General features: G+C 48.8%; 7 protein-coding genes across 7 annotated transcripts; 3 read left to right on the forward strand and 4 right to left on the reverse strand.

Annotated features, from left to right (window-relative positions):
- Positions 1–2,578: 2,578 nt before the first annotated feature.
- On the forward strand, positions 2,579–4,357 carry BDV38DRAFT_294147 (MFS transporter; the record flags this gene model as incomplete). The annotated part of the gene is made up of 5 exons (XM_032062434.1): positions 2,579–2,608; positions 2,664–2,755; positions 2,813–2,875; positions 2,936–3,050; positions 3,113–4,357. The coding sequence occupies 5 exons, from the start codon at positions 2,579–2,581 to the stop codon at positions 4,289–4,291; spliced, it is 1,479 nt and encodes a 492-aa protein (XP_031912163.1). The 3' UTR covers positions 4,292–4,357.
- Positions 4,358–4,423: 66 nt separating this feature from the next.
- BDV38DRAFT_272373 (fungal specific transcription factor domain-containing protein) lies at positions 4,424–6,194 on the reverse strand (the record flags this gene model as incomplete). Its single annotated transcript, XM_032057478.1, has 4 exons — positions 4,424–4,951; positions 5,008–5,392; positions 5,454–6,050; positions 6,130–6,194. 4 exons carry the CDS (start codon positions 6,192–6,194, stop codon positions 4,424–4,426), a joined length of 1,575 nt encoding a protein of 524 aa, XP_031912164.1.
- Positions 6,195–7,929: 1,735 nt separating this feature from the next.
- BDV38DRAFT_284346 (DUF3237 domain-containing protein) lies at positions 7,930–8,538 on the forward strand (the record flags this gene model as incomplete). Its single annotated transcript, XM_032060237.1, has 3 exons — positions 7,930–8,111; positions 8,173–8,253; positions 8,322–8,538. The coding sequence occupies 3 exons, from the start codon at positions 7,930–7,932 to the stop codon at positions 8,536–8,538; spliced, it is 480 nt and encodes a 159-aa protein (XP_031912165.1).
- BDV38DRAFT_250620 (Zn(II)2Cys6 transcription factor) lies at positions 8,533–10,641 on the reverse strand. The gene is made up of 4 exons (XM_032054966.1): positions 10,523–10,641; positions 9,497–10,427; positions 9,140–9,449; positions 8,533–9,089 (listed from the first exon to the last, which is right to left on the reverse strand). The coding sequence occupies exons 1-4, from the start codon at positions 10,554–10,556 to the stop codon at positions 8,652–8,654; spliced, it is 1,713 nt and encodes a 570-aa protein (XP_031912166.1). The 5' UTR covers positions 10,557–10,641; the 3' UTR covers positions 8,533–8,651.
- A 389-nt stretch (positions 10,642–11,030) lies between these two features.
- Positions 11,031–12,204, reverse strand: BDV38DRAFT_272375 (uncharacterized protein; the record flags this gene model as incomplete). Its single annotated transcript, XM_032057479.1, has 4 exons — positions 11,031–11,318; positions 11,372–11,566; positions 11,622–12,060; positions 12,119–12,204. 4 exons carry the CDS (start codon positions 12,202–12,204, stop codon positions 11,031–11,033), a joined length of 1,008 nt encoding a protein of 335 aa, XP_031912167.1.
- A 436-nt stretch (positions 12,205–12,640) lies between these two features.
- On the forward strand, positions 12,641–14,430 carry BDV38DRAFT_294149 (uncharacterized protein; the record flags this gene model as incomplete). The annotated part of the gene is made up of 2 exons (XM_032062435.1): positions 12,641–12,934; positions 13,225–14,430. The coding sequence occupies 2 exons, from the start codon at positions 12,641–12,643 to the stop codon at positions 14,428–14,430; spliced, it is 1,500 nt and encodes a 499-aa protein (XP_031912168.1).
- Positions 14,431–14,760: 330 nt separating this feature from the next.
- On the reverse strand, positions 14,761–16,212 carry BDV38DRAFT_294150 (M20 family metallopeptidase; the record flags this gene model as incomplete). Its single annotated transcript, XM_032062436.1, has 5 exons — positions 14,761–14,990; positions 15,047–15,174; positions 15,230–15,619; positions 15,670–16,052; positions 16,111–16,212. 5 exons carry the CDS (start codon positions 16,210–16,212, stop codon positions 14,761–14,763), a joined length of 1,233 nt encoding a protein of 410 aa, XP_031912169.1.
- Between the last annotated feature and the right edge of the window lie 925 nt (positions 16,213–17,137).

Here is a 17,137-nt window from a genome sequence, read left to right on the forward strand (position 1 = left end):
CAGCTATTTACATTAGTATCTACTCGTAGTACATACGTTTCTGAGGTACATATATGTATTGCAAATAGAATTTGGTTAAAGTATGCCCAGTGCACAAACATGTCTTACCTAAAGATCTAGATATTATTTCAAAAGCAATAAGAACTAAATCACCTCCAACACCCTCCAGTGAAGCTACAGAAGTTGAAATATCTCGGAATCCGCCTACTCAAAGGGTGTCTGTACTCGTTTCGACACTTCTGTAGTCCATGGTTTATATGCCTGTGCGAGTGTTGGGTCAGAGTCTTTGACCAGTCACATAATGCATCTAGTCTACCATACTTATTTCCCGCAGGAAAATAAATTCAAGGCATGAGACGATAATTTCTCTAATAATAGGAAGGGAAATCAAGGTGTCCTACTCTCCATATAAGCCTCTGCGACTAGTTAAGCAGTACGTACGACCATAGGGTATGGAGAACAGAACTCCCGATCCACTCAGCTATAATTAAGCCATATGTTATTCGTGGTTGGTAAATATATTAACCCTTGTGTCCACCAGTAGTTCTTTTACCACCGATTCCCCTTTTTCACAATTTGTCTTTGCCCATTCACCAAATTCTGGTAAGTTTATCATATACTTCGCGACCACTTTAGGGATGATGCAGGTATTCACCATATTGGTGAGCTTTGTATCACCAGCCTTGACGAGACAAAGGCTTGGATGATTAACCACCCCCCAGTTGAGTTTCATGATACAGTCCCTTTGAATTTCTTCTTCGAACGGTAACACATCTCCCTTCAGACTGAGTGGGGATTTCATTCGGGCCCAAACGAATATAAGGTATACCACTTAACAACCGGATCAACATAATCTTTCACCATGTTAAAAGTCACTTTTTGATGATCTCGACAGATGTGGGTTATTAGCCAATCGTGAAAGAGTTTGCCTTCCGTCTGGGCCCTTTTCATAGTGCCCTGGCATTGCTCGGGTATCATTTCTTTCGGGATTTTGATACCGCCAAAGAAAGCACTCGCGACGGGTGTCAAAGCGGACAATGCCGTCACTGCTATGCCGAAGTTGAAAAGACTCATGCTGGGTTTTGAAGTCAAGAAAGAACAGAATTCTGGTATATCCGATTGTGTGATAGAATTGACCCAGATGTGATGGACTCTCGGCTTATTTATGTCGAGGGAGACAAGGTGAACGACTAAGGATCGGCTTGACATCGGCACCAACTATGGAAAACCATGCGCGACAAATTCAATTGAATGAGTGATTATTCTAATAATTCTTCGATCGTCGATAAAGGATGTGCACCGGGCACTGGCGAACTTTGATCGACACCATATATCATGTATCTTGGCTATTGCATAAGTTATAAGGTCCCTCTGTTTTTTACATCGTGGTAGATATGAAGCCTAACTAGCTTTCATCTCACGTCTGTCCCTTGGCAACACAATGCCTCGCCAGGGTCATTCGGCAATATGAATCTCTTTAATTATTATGTGACTTTGGTCGTAGCCGCCTATCTACATTCGCCCACTAATCGTCTCAACGCTTGTGCGATGGTCAGGGGCCGAGAGCTTCACGCCAGCATCTGACAGCGTAATCATCACAAATTGTGATGAGCTCCTATCTCTCGTCCACAACACAGCTGACCCCTCTTTCTTATGACCCTTAATCAAGGGCACTCTAGATTAGTATACCAGTGTAGTCAGCCCCAAATTTACTACACAGACCAGCCCCAGAGTTCATATAACATAAACCAGAGCGAGTGGAGTATATTAGGTTCCCTGGAAACTCAACTTCAGCAGCTAGTTGAGGAGCGGAATAAGTAATTAAGTTGTTTATTTGTAGGAAATAGAACAGCGCACTGGTAACTGCATTTCATAGTCGTCCTCTCCAGCTCATTAATAGTGTCCACTGTCCAATTGAACTATGAGTTATCCTAAGATAGAACAACGCAACTGATAGATATAGATAATAGAAACTATACAAGGGCTAAGACCCTCTTTATCAGACTCTTCTAAATATAGGTCTGATCAATTTGAGATTGTTTAGTAGCTGCAATCGGGGTGATATATCATCAGTCCCTTACTACATTTCCGTTTTATATGTACATATTTCTGTTATGATTAGAATATAGATTTCGTGAATATGGTCGAACGTAGGTCACCCAGCAGATACGAGGAATTGCAAAGGGCTAAATCTCCAAAAAATACGTTGAAGTCTGAGTCTCGCTGTCTCTGAGAAGGTCCGTTGTGACTGTCCGGCAGTTTGTTGGAAAATTCAGTCAACAATGCTTGCACCAATTACGATAAAATATCATGAGCTAACCCCAGCATCGGGAATTGTTTCTCGACAGGGCCGAACTTTCGGTTAGTTCTTTTCATTTTTTGGTGTTTTCAATCGCTCCTATTGGACATTACCAGACTACGCTAACCTCAATCTCGGGATAATGCCTTGGCATATCGAATCTCGTTCTATACGGTCGAGAACAAACTCGATAAATAGGGACGGGGCGACACATTAGCGACAGCAACCTTTCACTAACTGTTCCTAAGGCGGAGCATTCATAGGGTATGAGACTGCACCATGTCCGATGAGGAAAATAACAAACAGGCTGTGGGTGCTATCTGAACCCGTACTAGTTGATGTCTGCTCACAGCAAGCTCTATAGGAACCGGCAGTCAGTCGGGAGAAGTATCCGGAGATGGACTTGGGCAATGGCATAGTTGGATGGGAGAGTCAGGATGATCCGTTAAATCCCAGGTGAGATGCTAACATCATAACAAGAAACAAACGAGATTACTGACACCAAAACGACAGAAACTACCCGTCATCTCGGAAATGGTTCCAGTTAGCGACAGTGAGCATCATCACGTTCATCAGGTAAGAGAACGAGATATCCTGCAACCATTCGGGACCTTGGCGTTGATAACCAGTGTGTAGCCCATTTGCATCATCGGTATTCGCACCCGGTGTCAGCCTGGCCGACCAAGAATTCGGCAATACATCCTCCATACGCAGCTCGTTCGCAGTGACGGCATATCTGTTCGGCTATTTTGTGCGTGGTATGTCCCAAGTCGTTAGATTATAGTGGTTCGCTAACAGGGTTCATAATGTCAGAGCGGGCCCTTAGTTCTATCTCCACTCAGTGAGGTATGTGGTCGTCGAATCACGTTGAACGCGGCCACCACAATCTTTGTGCTCTTTCAAATCGGCTGTGCCCTGGCTCCCAATCTATCGGCTCTGATTGTTTTTCGTTTCTTCACTGGCTTTGGAGGGTCCGGCTGTCTGACGATTGGGGGCGGCGTGATTGCCGACCTTTTCGAGGCAGAGCAACGTGGACTGGCTTTGTCTTTTTTCTCGTTCGGCCCACTCTTCGCGCCTGTCATAGGACCAATCTGCGGAGGGTACATTGCGCAACGTGCCGGGTGGCGGTGGACATTCTGGGTACTGGTCATCGTAGGAGGCACATTGACCGGTATTGTCATGGTGACCAACCGAGAGACAAATCCGACCGTGCTCATCCGGCGGAAGACAGTGGCTCTGCGCAAGCAGCTGAACCGCCCCGAGCTTCGCAGCTGTTATGAGAAAGAGGGCGAGACACGTGGGCCGGCGACTCTCCTACTGAGAACATCCACCAGGGTCATCAAGCTGTTAGCAACCTCGCCCATCGTGCTGATCATGGCCCTTTATATTGCGTCAGTCTATGGCTGTCTCTATCTTCTCTTCACCACTGTCACATCAATCTTCCAGGACCAGTACGGGTGGAGTGTAGAAACCAGTGGCCTTGCATATATCGGTCTGGGGTTAGGCTTTTTCGCAGGCCAGGTAGTGTTCGCTCTGACAAGCGATCGGATGCTTGTCCGGCTGAAACGACGCAATAATAACATCCTGGAACCCGAGATGCGTCTTCCGTTGTGCTTACCCTTTGCGCTCTTCGTGCCAATCTCGTTTTTCTGGTACGGCTGGTCTGTTCAGGAAAAGACACATTGGATCGTTCCCATTATCGGACTTTTTCCATTCGCCTTCGGCATTATTGGCATCTTTGGAACACTGCAGGCTTATATTATCGACTCCTACCCTCGCTATGCGGCATCCGGTATTGGCGCATTGACAGTTACTCGGTCCCTCTTTGGTGCATTATTGCCGTTGGCAGGACCACCCATGTATGCAAAGCTCGGATACGGTTGGGGGAATTCACTCCTGGGATTTGTGACCCTGGCGATGGTTTTGCTGCCTCTCCTTTTTCGCCGCATTGGTGCGTCCCTCCGACAAAAGTTCAAGGTTGATCTAGAATAGGATGTTTGGCAAGCCAGTATGGGCTTCAATAAATGAATAGTTTCACACGTCCTCAAAGGATGGCCGCTATCAGATACCAGATATACCTGGGGGCGCATAGAGGGACCAGCTAGCCCGACCTTCCCACAGGCGTTACAGCAAGCCCTCTGAAGCGAACAGATCACCGATCATATCACTAAAGTCGATCGGCCCAGTGCCGTCAACCATATATCCATAGTCATCCCCACCAATCCCGTAATCTTGTACGAATGTAGATTGGAGGGTATTGTGCTCCGTAATACCACCACTAACGAACGGTGTATTGTACATGCCCGAGAGCATCGGAAAGGGAGCAGATGTACTCAAACTTTGAGCTGCCGTGAGCACTGGAGAGTCTTGACAGGTGTCTCCGCCTGTACTAGCAGTTGCAGTTAGAACAGGTCTCTGTGAGAGGCTACCTGCCGATATCTCAGTCGCTGCCGGAACTGGCACTGAGCTACTTTGTCTTCCGACTGGTGCCATCCCCTGGTGCTCCGACACGCCGGTCCTCGGTACAAAACCAAACGTTTCCTCAGCCAGAGTGGCGGTATACGAGTCAGACACCTGTGCAGACGGACTAGGTACAACATTTTGTGAAGAGAGGTCGCTTGTTCCGGTAGGAAGAATTGCCGTCGTCAAAAGCTGCACAGCCTCTCAATAAAATCTTCGGCATCTAAGTGTAACTACGCAACACATACCTTGACTGCAATGCTCGTCCTCTTTGCGAGCGTTGTGTATGGCTCCAAAAGAGTCATCAAATCGCGAGCAGTACGCAGCTCTGCTAGGGCTATTTCCTCAACTGATGAACCCTTTCTCGCTAAGATTATGTAAAGCATTGTTAGGGATGAGGCCAGTATCATATTCGAAATATCCCAATGTACGCCGCGAAAAAGCCCCCTGTGATACATGTCCTGCGCAAGCCGAATGATGTTGCGACTGGCATCTACACAGGCGGAAGCATACGCGGGGAAACCATCTGCTGATCTGATTTCGCCGGTAGGTGAAGTGACTAGGTAGTGCAGGAAAGGCCGGTACAGATAGATCTGAGCATGTGCGTACGACATGCATAGCTCGTATTGTGCGCTGCACCATGTCAGGTCAGCAGAAAAGGTTGGGTCATTGTGATGGGAGAATTTGAGCCTACCGTTCAATGTGTAGTGGGTGTTTCTCTTGACCGAGGCGGAGGCTTGGAGGAAGTGAAGCTAGCCAGGACCGAAGCTCGCTTTCTAATTCCCGGACGGTCTCTTTACTCACTAGATGGCGCAGTGGCCCTTGGCTGTTGGTTTTCTTCACGCCTTTTAGTGGGTAGAGTCGCTTAGTTATATGACCTAGGATGTTATGTAGTCGGAAACATGCAACGCTGGCAATAGTTGGGTTCCATTGTACCACATTATGTGGGCTGTCGGTATGCATCTCGGTGGAACGTATTCTACCCCCGCACTCAACACTTGGATACTCAAGATCAAGTTCATCGCACCCAATAGGCATAGGTAGACCACCCGTAATAGAGACGCAAGCCAAAAGGTGACGTGTCGTCCAGAAAATGTGCTTTTTGTCTTCCCGGGTAAATGCATCATCCGTCTCGGCGATTTGATGATATTTCATACGTAGCGCCAATGAGAAGGTGTAGGAGAGAGCTGAGAAACTTGAGCTTATCCGGGCAGTGTATAGGAGAAAGATATTCATGTAGAGGATGGCCTGAAGAGTGACCAAGTCGTTGCAGTCTTGCAGCTCAGCCAGGCTACGGCATGTTTCGAAATATTGGGTTCTACCGGTGTCAGCTCCCCAACCGTGGAGGCGATACTCCAGAAATAACACACCCTTCCAATATGTATGCTTCCCGGGACCCCTCATCATCCATTTCAAACAGACATCCTAAAGCCATAAGGGAAAATAGGAGTGGAAGATATCGGTATTCTTCGCCACTATAGTCCCTGACATTCAGGGTGAACAGTAAGGTGAAAACGGAATCAAAAGTTGGCCGGCGTATAAAATTGTGTAAGAAGTGCGCGTTGAACGCCATATTGACTAAATGGCGCGCCCTGTCCCGCGATGGCAATGAGATTGGTTGATCCGGGCCATTTGCCAACGGGAATAGTTTTGGTGCCGGCACATTCCTTGCTCGCACTCGGTTTTCAGCATCTGCCCCGGGCCAATTTCCCAGCTCATCCTTCAAGCGTCTTACAAAGTCCATGTGCGCCGCAGAGTGGAGAAAGCGAGCCTCTCCTTGACTTTCAAGAGCCGAAGGCAGTCTGACGTTGGGAACACGATCACTAGTGTCTGAAACAGGATTGTCGTGGAGATTTCCCTGGTTAGTATGCACTACATTGGTAGATCCGACGGGAGGAGATGCAGGTTTTGGCGCAGCTCGCTGTTGACACGACTCTTCTACTGCCTTCAACCGCTTCTCAAGATGTTCAATCCGGTCAGGCTGGGTCGGGCTCCTCTTCCTCCGCCGTGGTTGAGTGAATACACACTCTTTATCTAATCAGCAGGGCGCATCAACCCGAGGAGGTTACGAGATCGTACCATTGAAAGACTCGCGACAATGTCTGCAAGGGTACGTCCTGTCACATTTAATTTTCATCCTCCGGCACACGTCGCAGGCCCGATTCGGTCGGGGCCCCGCTGGTATGTCAAGGCTTGTCGATGGCGCTGCGGTGCCATTCGAGCCATGAGGAGTATCTTCATTAGTACCAAATCCACAGACCCGGAATCGCTGTAGCATCGGGTTCATCATACATCAGAGGTATGTAGGAAAGTGGATGTTAAGAGTCAAGAGAGGCAAAGGCAAGTAAGTATGTATGTAAGCACGTGCACGGACCACGACATCATTAGGCTAAACTTCTTTGAGATGATAGGGATATTCCTACCTGCAGACATGTCAGTCTTTGACGTCGACAATCCCCAACCATCTCTAATTTGTTGGCACGTAAGCTTCCGGGGGACCTTCTATATACGCGCAGGACCAAGAATGCCATGATAAGGTCAATCTTGCCGGGCTCGAGCCCCTGGTTATCCGGGTTGCTCTGAATCTCGAGCTTTCTAAAGTCCATATCCGGCGCCCAAGCAGCCAGCTTCGACTTTGCTGCCGGAGGCGACGACCAAGTACCATGAGGTAAGACTGTTGCAACCATTTCTAAATTCGTTGTGCAGGTTGGGTCGAGGTTATCGATCAATACAATGGAACATGGTATACGAGAATAGAACCCCGCTTTAGCTAGCACAGCAGTACAGCCCAAGACGAGGTAGAAATTAGTATTGATTTATGTAAGAATCAGACAGGGGCTTTTGAAGCGGATTAGGAGGTTAATCCTTTTTTTTTTTTTTTTCTTTAGTGGCGGTTGAAGTGTGGAAGTAACAAGAGTGTTGTGGGCGCAGTTTCCTGGACGAGAAGCTCTGCGAGGTTGTATAGACCTCTGGGTCCTTACAATCCTCGAATGGCTGTCCTCACCACAAAGCCGAACATCGGGGAGAACTAACCGGGGAGTATGATATAACCGGGTCTCTTCTTCTGCGACCCACTCTCTCCTCATTTCCCCAGGCTGCCACCATATCCCCTCCATCCTTCGCTATACAGTTCTTTTCACACCACGGATTCGAAGGAGTACAACGTTAAAATGGAACCCCTCGCGCCGCCACCAGCCCTAACACATCTTTTCACTCTTCGGTGCGCGGTCGACCCTCCGATGGAGATCGGGAATGGACCTTACGGTCGACGTCGCTGTGTACCCATTAAATCAGGTACTGTGAGAGGAAAGTACTTGAATGGGGAAGTAGTTCCTGGTGGAGCGGACTTTATGTATGGAGCAGAATTGTCTCGTTATTATCGGAGCATAGGATGCTAATGGAACGATATCTAGGTTGGTTGAGGAGGATCATACAACACATGTAAATACGAATTATCTTCTTAAAAGTGATGATGGAGCTTATATTTATATCCGGTTCGTTTTTCATCGCGCGGCGTTTCATTGTGGAGTTATAGCTTTGGTGACTGACATTATATATATAGAACGGAAGGAACTCGCGCTGGGCCTCCCGAAGTCTTGAAGGCATTGATGGAAGGGGACGGAGTGGATCCCAGTCAGTACTGGTTTCATTTACACATCAAGCTCGAAACCGGACATGAAAAATATAAGTGGATGAACAACCGGGTCATTGTTGGACGGGCGACAAGAGGTAAGGGCGAGGTTGCGTATGATGCGTATTTCTTGGAGAACATTGTTTGATGTATGCATTCGCTCTATTAAAATCTATTTAAGTGTTCTATGGTATATATCTTCTGGTAAGCAGTCATGGCAGGGACATTATAAAGTATGTCCCCCTCACATGAAAATTCTTACTACGGTGCGACGCGATTGCGCAGCAATTCGGCCAGGTTTACGTACTCCCCTTTGCTCGCATCCTGTTGCGCAAGCGCCACATCTACAATCTCGTTGGCCCACCGAATCTCGGTATGGCACTGACGCAGCTCTGCTAGTCGCTGACGGAGCCATTCGAGCTGCGCCGGATCGTCTGTTTCGAGTGCCGCGACCAGGATTGGCCAGTGGAGGCGACGCATGAGTCGTGGCTCGGATGTGTATTGCTTATGCGTAATCTCGAGAATGTTGCTCAAGGCATGCCGGTGAAGCGTCCGCGGAGATTGGGAGGGGCAGAGTAAGCGTCGATGGAAAAGGATCTGCGCGTAAAAAGTGCTAACCGCCATGTTGATCGTGTTTAACGTGCGTCGCATTGAGGCCGGACCGGCGAATTTGGCCGTGATGAACAGATCGGAGAATTTCTGCAGCTGTTAGTGCGATTGGTCGTGTGTAGATCGAGCAGGGGACATACATCTCTGACGGCCATGATTTCGTTGAAAAAGGACTCCGCCTGGTACCCCGAGTCGGGAATGTTGTCGAATAGCAATTGCCAGGTTCGATGCCGTAGCGACATGCCCGCATGTAAGAGCTCCAAGCCCCGGTAATTCTCCATGTCATCCGATACCTCCTGGTCCGGGTACTGCTTACCCCAGAAGCATCGACCCCACACACGGGCGCAGCGATACAGTCGGTCCGGATGCAGGGCTGGGTTCCCGGATTTCAGAACGTAGTCGTAGAGCGATTCGGTCAACCCCATGGGTTGACAACTCGCATCGATATACCTGACGCTACATTAGACAGGCTTTCGAAGAAAAGCCATGGTACCTACAGAATCCATAGTAATAGTTGCTCGGGAATAAATGACACCCGAGACTCCGACCCATTCGATTCTTCGGACTCCATCGACAGCAGCACATTATTCACATCCTTGATCTGAAACAACTCCGGGTGAGAATCCAGCAACGACTTCACCCCCTGTAAATGTAGTTCTAGATGCCGCACGGAATGGCCATATTGCCATTCGTATGTTACCATCAGAAACATAGTGGCGAAGGTCGCCTCCAGCTCCGCGGGTGAGACCTGTCGCGGGGACACCAGGGACTGGCGGAATTCCTTGACGGCCAGCCCGTAGTGATAGCGACCGTGATCCTCCGCCGTGGGCCGGCCGGGCGTTCGCACTATCAGGCCGTTGCGATGCATGTCACTCGCCGATAAGGCGAGAATCATGCGCATTATGATCTTGTTCGTGGCTGCCGGCCCTTGGTATAGATAACAGAAACTGCTCCATTGCCACGATTTCATGTAATAGAATACCAGGGAGGACGCCGGGAAGTATTGGAAGTACTTCTGATCATGTTCGGAAAGCACCAATGAGTTGGCACACGCGAAGTCGGTTCCAGATAGCGGAGGATAAAGCGGCGGGGGCGGGGGATAGGGAGGCACGCCGAGCCAGCCGGGAGAGGAAATCGAACCAACGGGGATCCCCGTGAGGTCAGCGGTAGCGTCGAGGGGGTACCATAGCGTGGCAGCGGTAGTTACGGAGGGTGGATGAGGGATCTCAATTGTTGAAGCGGCGACGGGAGCAGAGGCGGCGACATCACGACTGGGCCATCGAGGTTGAAGTTGTCGCGCTGGAGTGACGGACTTGCCTCGTTTTACTGGAACTCCCCACTCACAGCTGAGTCGCAAGTTGGAGCAGCGTTTGCAGACCGGGCGCTCTTCGCCGCATTTCACTTTTCGACGGCGGCAGGTACTGCAGCCTGGGCGAAGTCGCAATTAGTTTGCCTGTTTTACCGAGAAGCCGAGCATTCCGTAGCAGGTTATGGAGAATGTATGCACGTAGATATCTAAATACCTTTCTTGGAGCGAGGGGCGTTCCGACCCGACATGGATTGAAGAGCCCACGCTACAAAAAGAAGCAATCAGCCGGGAGGCATTAGCAACGAGTGGATGCCAAGTAGCAGGGCAACCGGGAAACAATCTGAAGTGTCGGGAAAAGTGACGATAGAGAAGGGAAAGCAATGCCGGAAAATGGAGAAGAGTTGATAATGCTTAGTCAGCGACTGATCGGTCCATAGGAGACCGAAATGTGGCAAGTTCTTCTCTTAGAGTACTATTGATTTCTGTAAAAAGCTGCTGCGCACGTATTTGGCACTTATCTATGTGCATGAACAGCGTTGGATTGCATGCGTTATCGATGCGAGCCCTAACATGCCCCCCCCCCGCTGGGTCATACAGTCGCACCGCGTTGCCCAGCGGCTCTCGCTATAGTTATAGTGCGGTGTGATGATAGCCAGATTAAATGGATCATGTCCTTCCCATATATTGAGAATGCTCTTAAAACTAGAAGTCCCCGTTGCCAATCATGTCGCCTCATGCGGAACTCGCAAGTAACCCTCCCGTAGCTGCATCTCAAAGGTCTCCCCCAGCAGTCTAGCCTTTGCGCCGCCGGAGACATACGGACGAAGCCCTTGTCCAAAATTTCGGAAGCACAGACATATCATGGCTACTGTACCTAGTGCCAATACAGTGGTGATGATCCCGAAAAAGCTTAATGTCCTTCGAGCCGGGAGATATTCCACGTAGGTACGGGGCAAATAGAAGGCGGTAAACATGTATATGAAGAAGCTTATCAGCGCAAGATGGAAGACCTGATCGAGCTTATTAGCAGAAGTCAACCGGCAATGGCAAGGTGGGCACTCACGGAGATAACAATCGTCCCCACTCGATACTCGTGCCTGACGACCCACGCTGTGATAAACAATAGACAACACGAAATGGGGATAAGGGCCACTACTGCAACAAAAGTTGGACCACTTTTATTGTAAGGTATAATCGCGAGTTGTAGTAGAAACCCAAGGAAGAAAAATCCATCGAACTTTAGCACAGACAATAGCAGCTAATGAGGAGACAAAAGTCAGAGCCATGTCAACCACCGGAAAGGCGTCACTTGCCTGGAAGCATAAATACCGCCGTCTCATTTGTAAATCGGCTTCCACCTTTCGTAGGGTAACCCAGGCAAATTCTTCGTACAACTTCCACGCACTAAATTGGATCCAAAAAGTGAAGGATGTCGTTATAGCGATGACCGAAACGATCATACCCCGTAACAGAGGCCATGTATTTTGGGGTACAGCATCATTGGCTGTGAGAATCTCTACTATACCACGCAGCTGGTTATACTGAATGCCATTGTATACGCTTAATGCGCCCGAGTATATGCCCAACCCAATCAATTGGATAGTGTTTTGATGCGCCAATGTGTCATATACAAGGAGCAGCTGATATACCAGCCCAAGTGTTACTAGAGCGAAGAAAGACGGTATAGATCTATATGGCGGGACTCTCAAAGCAATAGGCGTAACATTGTTCCGAAGACTCGTATATATTACCCTGTTCCATAGGTCAGCAATTTCCATGCTCAGCCTTTGTAATAAGCGTCAAAGCATACACTTCAAGAGTGATGAGCACCACGGCTTCAATAAAGATGGAAACAAAAAAGATCCAGGTCCACGGGGTATTCGGTCTGTATAGCATTTTGCATGCCTGGAAGTCGACGAGATTCTGCCGCAGGAAGCATGCACAGAGCGTCTGAGGCCCTGGCACCTGAGCCTCTTGTCCGGATATGCTGAATCCACAACGCGGACTATGTTGTTGTTAATACAATGCATTAGACAGCACGGATTTCTGGGTCATCCGGGACAGTTTGCCCACCAACGCGTAAAGTGAACTCTTAGTTTGGGAGGCTTTACGCTACGAGTGACCAGCGATAAATTTAATTAGGTGGGCTGGATCGGTGCCCTAAGCCCCCCACATCCCTCATAATCGGACGTGTCGAGACGCGACGAGATGCTGATCGTCACTGACCGTCACCGCCAAAGCCTTTCCCCCCCACCCCTTCTTACCCTTAAATAATTTGTGTTGCCGGTTATCTGACCACAAGGACCAATTCAGTGATCAAACGTAATGCCCAATGTCTCAAGTCCAGGGTTGGACTTTGGGACCCCAGACAAGAGGGACCCTAGATATCCTGTGGACATGTCTAGCGACACTTGGTTTGTGTGTATGGACTGCCATTCATCCAAACATCCCTGTCGTACATAATGCCTGGTCCACGCTCTTCGAGCGCTTGGGGTTAATGGGGCTGGCCATTATCTTTCCAGAGATTATTATCACTTCCGCATGGGGTCAGAGAAGACGCGCGAAGAACCTGCTTGTTGAAGTAAATCGGTCCCTAGGGCGGACAACAAAAAAGACCACATCAGAGGTAGAGTACCTAGCGATATGCAGTTTTCCGTGGTGTCTCTCGTCGCTCTATGATGCATCTAGCGAGTCGCGGAAACTGCGAGAAACAAGCTATAATATGCTAACTTACGCTCACTAAACGATTCCCAGCCTCCTGCGAGATTTCGGTTAAAACAAGCCTTCTCATGGAAGATGAAGGTCTCTCCGAACCTGGAGACCGCAAGTCAAGATCATTCTCTGCTCCCGAAATATTCAGATCCAGACTTAGTGGCGCCATTACCTCATATTACATCTGATCCTGTTCAAGGCCAGCCGCCCACAACTGACCCCTGGTTTCACGACCAGGCCATGTTTGCCGTCATGGGCGGTTTTGCAATTGAGACCCATTACCTGGACTCTGCGACTGAAAAGCGCATCATTCGTCGCCTTCTGACACCCGAAGGGGTATCCATATTGGCCAAGACCGGCCATCTGCCCGCTCTTAGTCGAGAAGATGTTGCCGAACGGAGCAAGGCAGATATCTTCGCTAAAAGCATAGTCGTTGGCCAGATCATTTGGTTCGCCTTACAGGTATTGGGACGACTATGCCAGGGCTTACCTGTGACGCCATTAGAGACACATACAGCTATCCATGTCGGATGCGCTATAATAGTCTATGCAATATGGGTTAATAAACCTTACAATTTGTTGCAGTCTGTTGTGGTAGCCGGGCCAGATACAAATTATCTTGGCGCATTCTTCAACTTCTCTGATATAAGTCGCGACCTTTTCCAGAAAGAGTGTGAACGGTATGAAATGGAGAGGATAGAGTACTGGAAGGAGCGCGTGATACAAGCATCACAAGGAGTTTTAACCTTTGGTGCACCCCCGAAACCCCCCGTGTTAAAGCCCATCGACCAACTGCTCGATGATTACCAATCGGATGCCATCCGCAATTGCACAAAGCGGTATAACGACGAGCAAATCCTATGCGCCATTGCAGAGGACGCTTGCCAGGGACTTCATCTTCTAGAAAGTCAAGGATGTAATACGTTTCGCGGAATCCAACCCAGTCATCGAAAGCTTCTTCGCCACACCTCCGAGAATTTCACTATTCGGACGGTATGGGGGGGCTGGAGTACTGACTTTGGCCACGAACCAAACCTCGAGAAAGGGATTCATGTGCTCTTCAATATCCTGTACGGCGGGTGCCACCTAGCGGGGTGGGCTTCAGATTTTCCAACCGCGTTGGAGAGTTGGCTGTGGAGAGGGTCGGCTCTTTTTCTCACCACAGTTCCAGTCTGGGGTGGACTATGGATTCTATGGTGGAAAAGCGTACGCTCGAGATCTAAAGCGCTGTACCTTATTCGGAATGGAGACTTGGATATCATCGCAGCACCGGTCTTCTTTCTCGTCCTGGTGGGTTATACCTTGGCGAGATGCTACTTTCTGATTGAGGCCTTGATGAGCTTGAGGCTGTTGCCGTCTGCAGCGTATCAAACTGTTCAATGGTCAAATTTCCTACCCCATGTTTCTTGATATCATTGAATAGTAACGAATGCTTATGAACGAAGTGAGTCGGTTCTGGTAAGCCCGCCATTCTAAAGCGTCTTACTCTATAAAAGCCCTACCCTAATTTTACCAGCTCTTATAAACTTAGTTGATATGAATGCTACGTGGCAGGTAGTAAGTTTGTATCGCAGCAAAGCATTATTCTCGTCATTCCTACCGAGGCGATTGAATGTAGCCGTGAGCATGACGCTATGCTACTCTCACTCATGTCACCTAATTTACTCCAATAAAACTCAACGGGTCGAAATAGTCGTAGGTCGAATAATCGTCATTTACTAACAAAGGGATACATCCGGGTTATTCCCGGATACACCTTTCCCATTGTGCCTTCGCTTGTTCGAATAAGGCCTCATCTGTGATCATTTCCCATCCGATCATGGCTAACGATTTGCCCACAACCACTGCCTCAACATGAGCATCATCAGTGCCAGCCGCTGCTGCAAACGACGGATGGTGAGGGAACGATCCGTCCGGTCCCGGTATACCGAACATGGTATGCAGAGTGGGCATGATATAACTAACATTGCCTATTGTAGCCATTAGTAATTGACATAACCCAGAAAAAGTAAGAAGTGTTTAATACCAATATCGGATGACCCAGTTAAGACTTTCTCATGGCTCTTCAGAACATTTCGATCGTAGCTACCCATGTGGGCCTGATAACGTTCACATAATGTGTCGTTTAGCTTAATGTCAGTGTACAGCTCATCTCTGTTCCACATATTAGCTTAAGCCGCACGAAAAGCTTGGAATATGGTCTACGCACTCCGTGATCTTAGTTTCACATCCGGTCGCCAATGCACCTGCCTCAATACAGTTGCGTACCTTGACCATCAGCCGATTCAAGCCCTTCAGTGTTGGACTGCGAACCTGCCAATAGGCCTTGGTATAAGCTGGAATGACGTTGGCTACCTTGGGCGTATCCAAAAATGCACAATGAACACGTTCATCCGGTTGTAGCTGTTGCCGTAGGACAGCAACGTTATTGTAAGAGGTTACCAGGGCATCGAGGGCATTGACGCCTTCCCAAGGATTGCCTCCAGCGTGGGCACTCTTTCCAGTGAATTCACAGTGAATCTGTTTGCGGGCATTCATCAAGACGCCGCCCACGCCAGTGGCTTCAACACCAGGAAAGAGCTTCTGGGGACCAGCGTGCCTACACTGAGTCAGTATAATGTAAGTAGTAGAGAGTCACAGGATGCATACGCCATCAAGGAGATATCAACACCCTTGTAGGCCCCAGCATCTATCAATTTGGCCTTTCCACCGCCATTCTCTTCCGCCGGTGTGCCCAACAGCTGAGTACGACCAGGGATGCCATACTGCTTCAGGAGAGCAGATAGTGCCAAGAACGCAGCGACACTGCTCGTTGTGATCAGGTTATGGCCACAGGCGTGGCCTATGCCGGGCAATGCGTCATATTCGGCGTTGAAATTGATCAATCGTCCACCAGAGCCACTGATGGCTTCAAATGAGGTGTCGAGGCCGTATGCATGACGAGTCACAGTAAAGCCTTGTGCTTCGAGGAAGTCGCAAATCGCATCGTGAGCTTTATACTCTTCATATGCTGTTTCTGGATTGGACCAGATCTACGCCATGAGCGTTTGTGTGTGGATACCTGACGCCAGGGACAACAATATGTCTTACCTCTCGGTTTAATTCTCTTAGGGTAGTCTGTAACGACTCTAACGCCGCATCAACGGATGCCTTTACATCCGCAATACTAGGCTTGGTTTGTGAGATTGCCATGGTGATAATTTGTAATATTTGTACGCGTACTCTAGGGTAGCTGTCAGTTACTGAACGCTAGCGAAGGCCATTATAAATATATTCGTCTACAACACTTTCGACAGCATGGCTATGCCCCGGCTGGACTCATTGCAAGGATGGTTCGGGGCTACGCCTCAGAAGACCCTTTGATAGGATAGATCGCCGACGCCATTGCCTATCATGCTGCACGTCGGCTCCATCGCCTGCACCCCACATATTGGATATGTTTATCATTGTCCTTATCTGGTAAGAATAAGCAGGCTATCAGGGGGGAAAACTTGATGACCAACGGTATGATGAATGATATCAGTGTTAACAAAACAATCATTATCTTCATTATCACTGGCCCCCTCGGCAGATTACAGCCAGTCGCTACCCCAATTTGCCGAAGCCAAGAGTGGGGATGTGGATATCAAAACAGCCCCAGTCCTCGTGTGAACCACCTCAGGTTTCCAGATGGCATTCTCTCCGCACGATTGAATTTGCGGGGTAGCTGCAACAAGGGCCTGTTGAATGCCGATTCCAGTAATGTAGGTCCACACGATAAGGAAGCATGTTGATAACCTTCGCAACTTTAGGTTGGACATTTGCCGAGCTCGGCACGGGCATTGGTGGCTTTGCCGACGAAGCCCGACTTCGTATCTCCCCAGTGGCGCTGGCGCGGTTTGGGGCGAATGGTTGATTTTACGCGGCATTAAAAGTGGGTTCACGGTGGATTTTATACCTCCAGGAATTCATATGGATCCACGGTATTGGGTGCCACGCTAATCCAGATGTCAATTCCGTAGTGTATCCTATCTGTCTAGTTCGCTATCTTTATGACCTGACTCACTAATTACCTACTTATCTGGTGAATGTGCAAAAGGCTTGGATATTTTAGGTCTGATTAGCATGCTCTAGGTGC

The sequence above is a fragment of the Aspergillus pseudotamarii genome, assembly GCF_009193445.1.
Source record: "Aspergillus pseudotamarii strain CBS 117625 unplaced genomic scaffold BDV38scaffold_37, whole genome shotgun sequence".
Taxonomy (NCBI): Eukaryota; Fungi; Ascomycota; class Eurotiomycetes; order Eurotiales; family Aspergillaceae; genus Aspergillus; species Aspergillus pseudotamarii.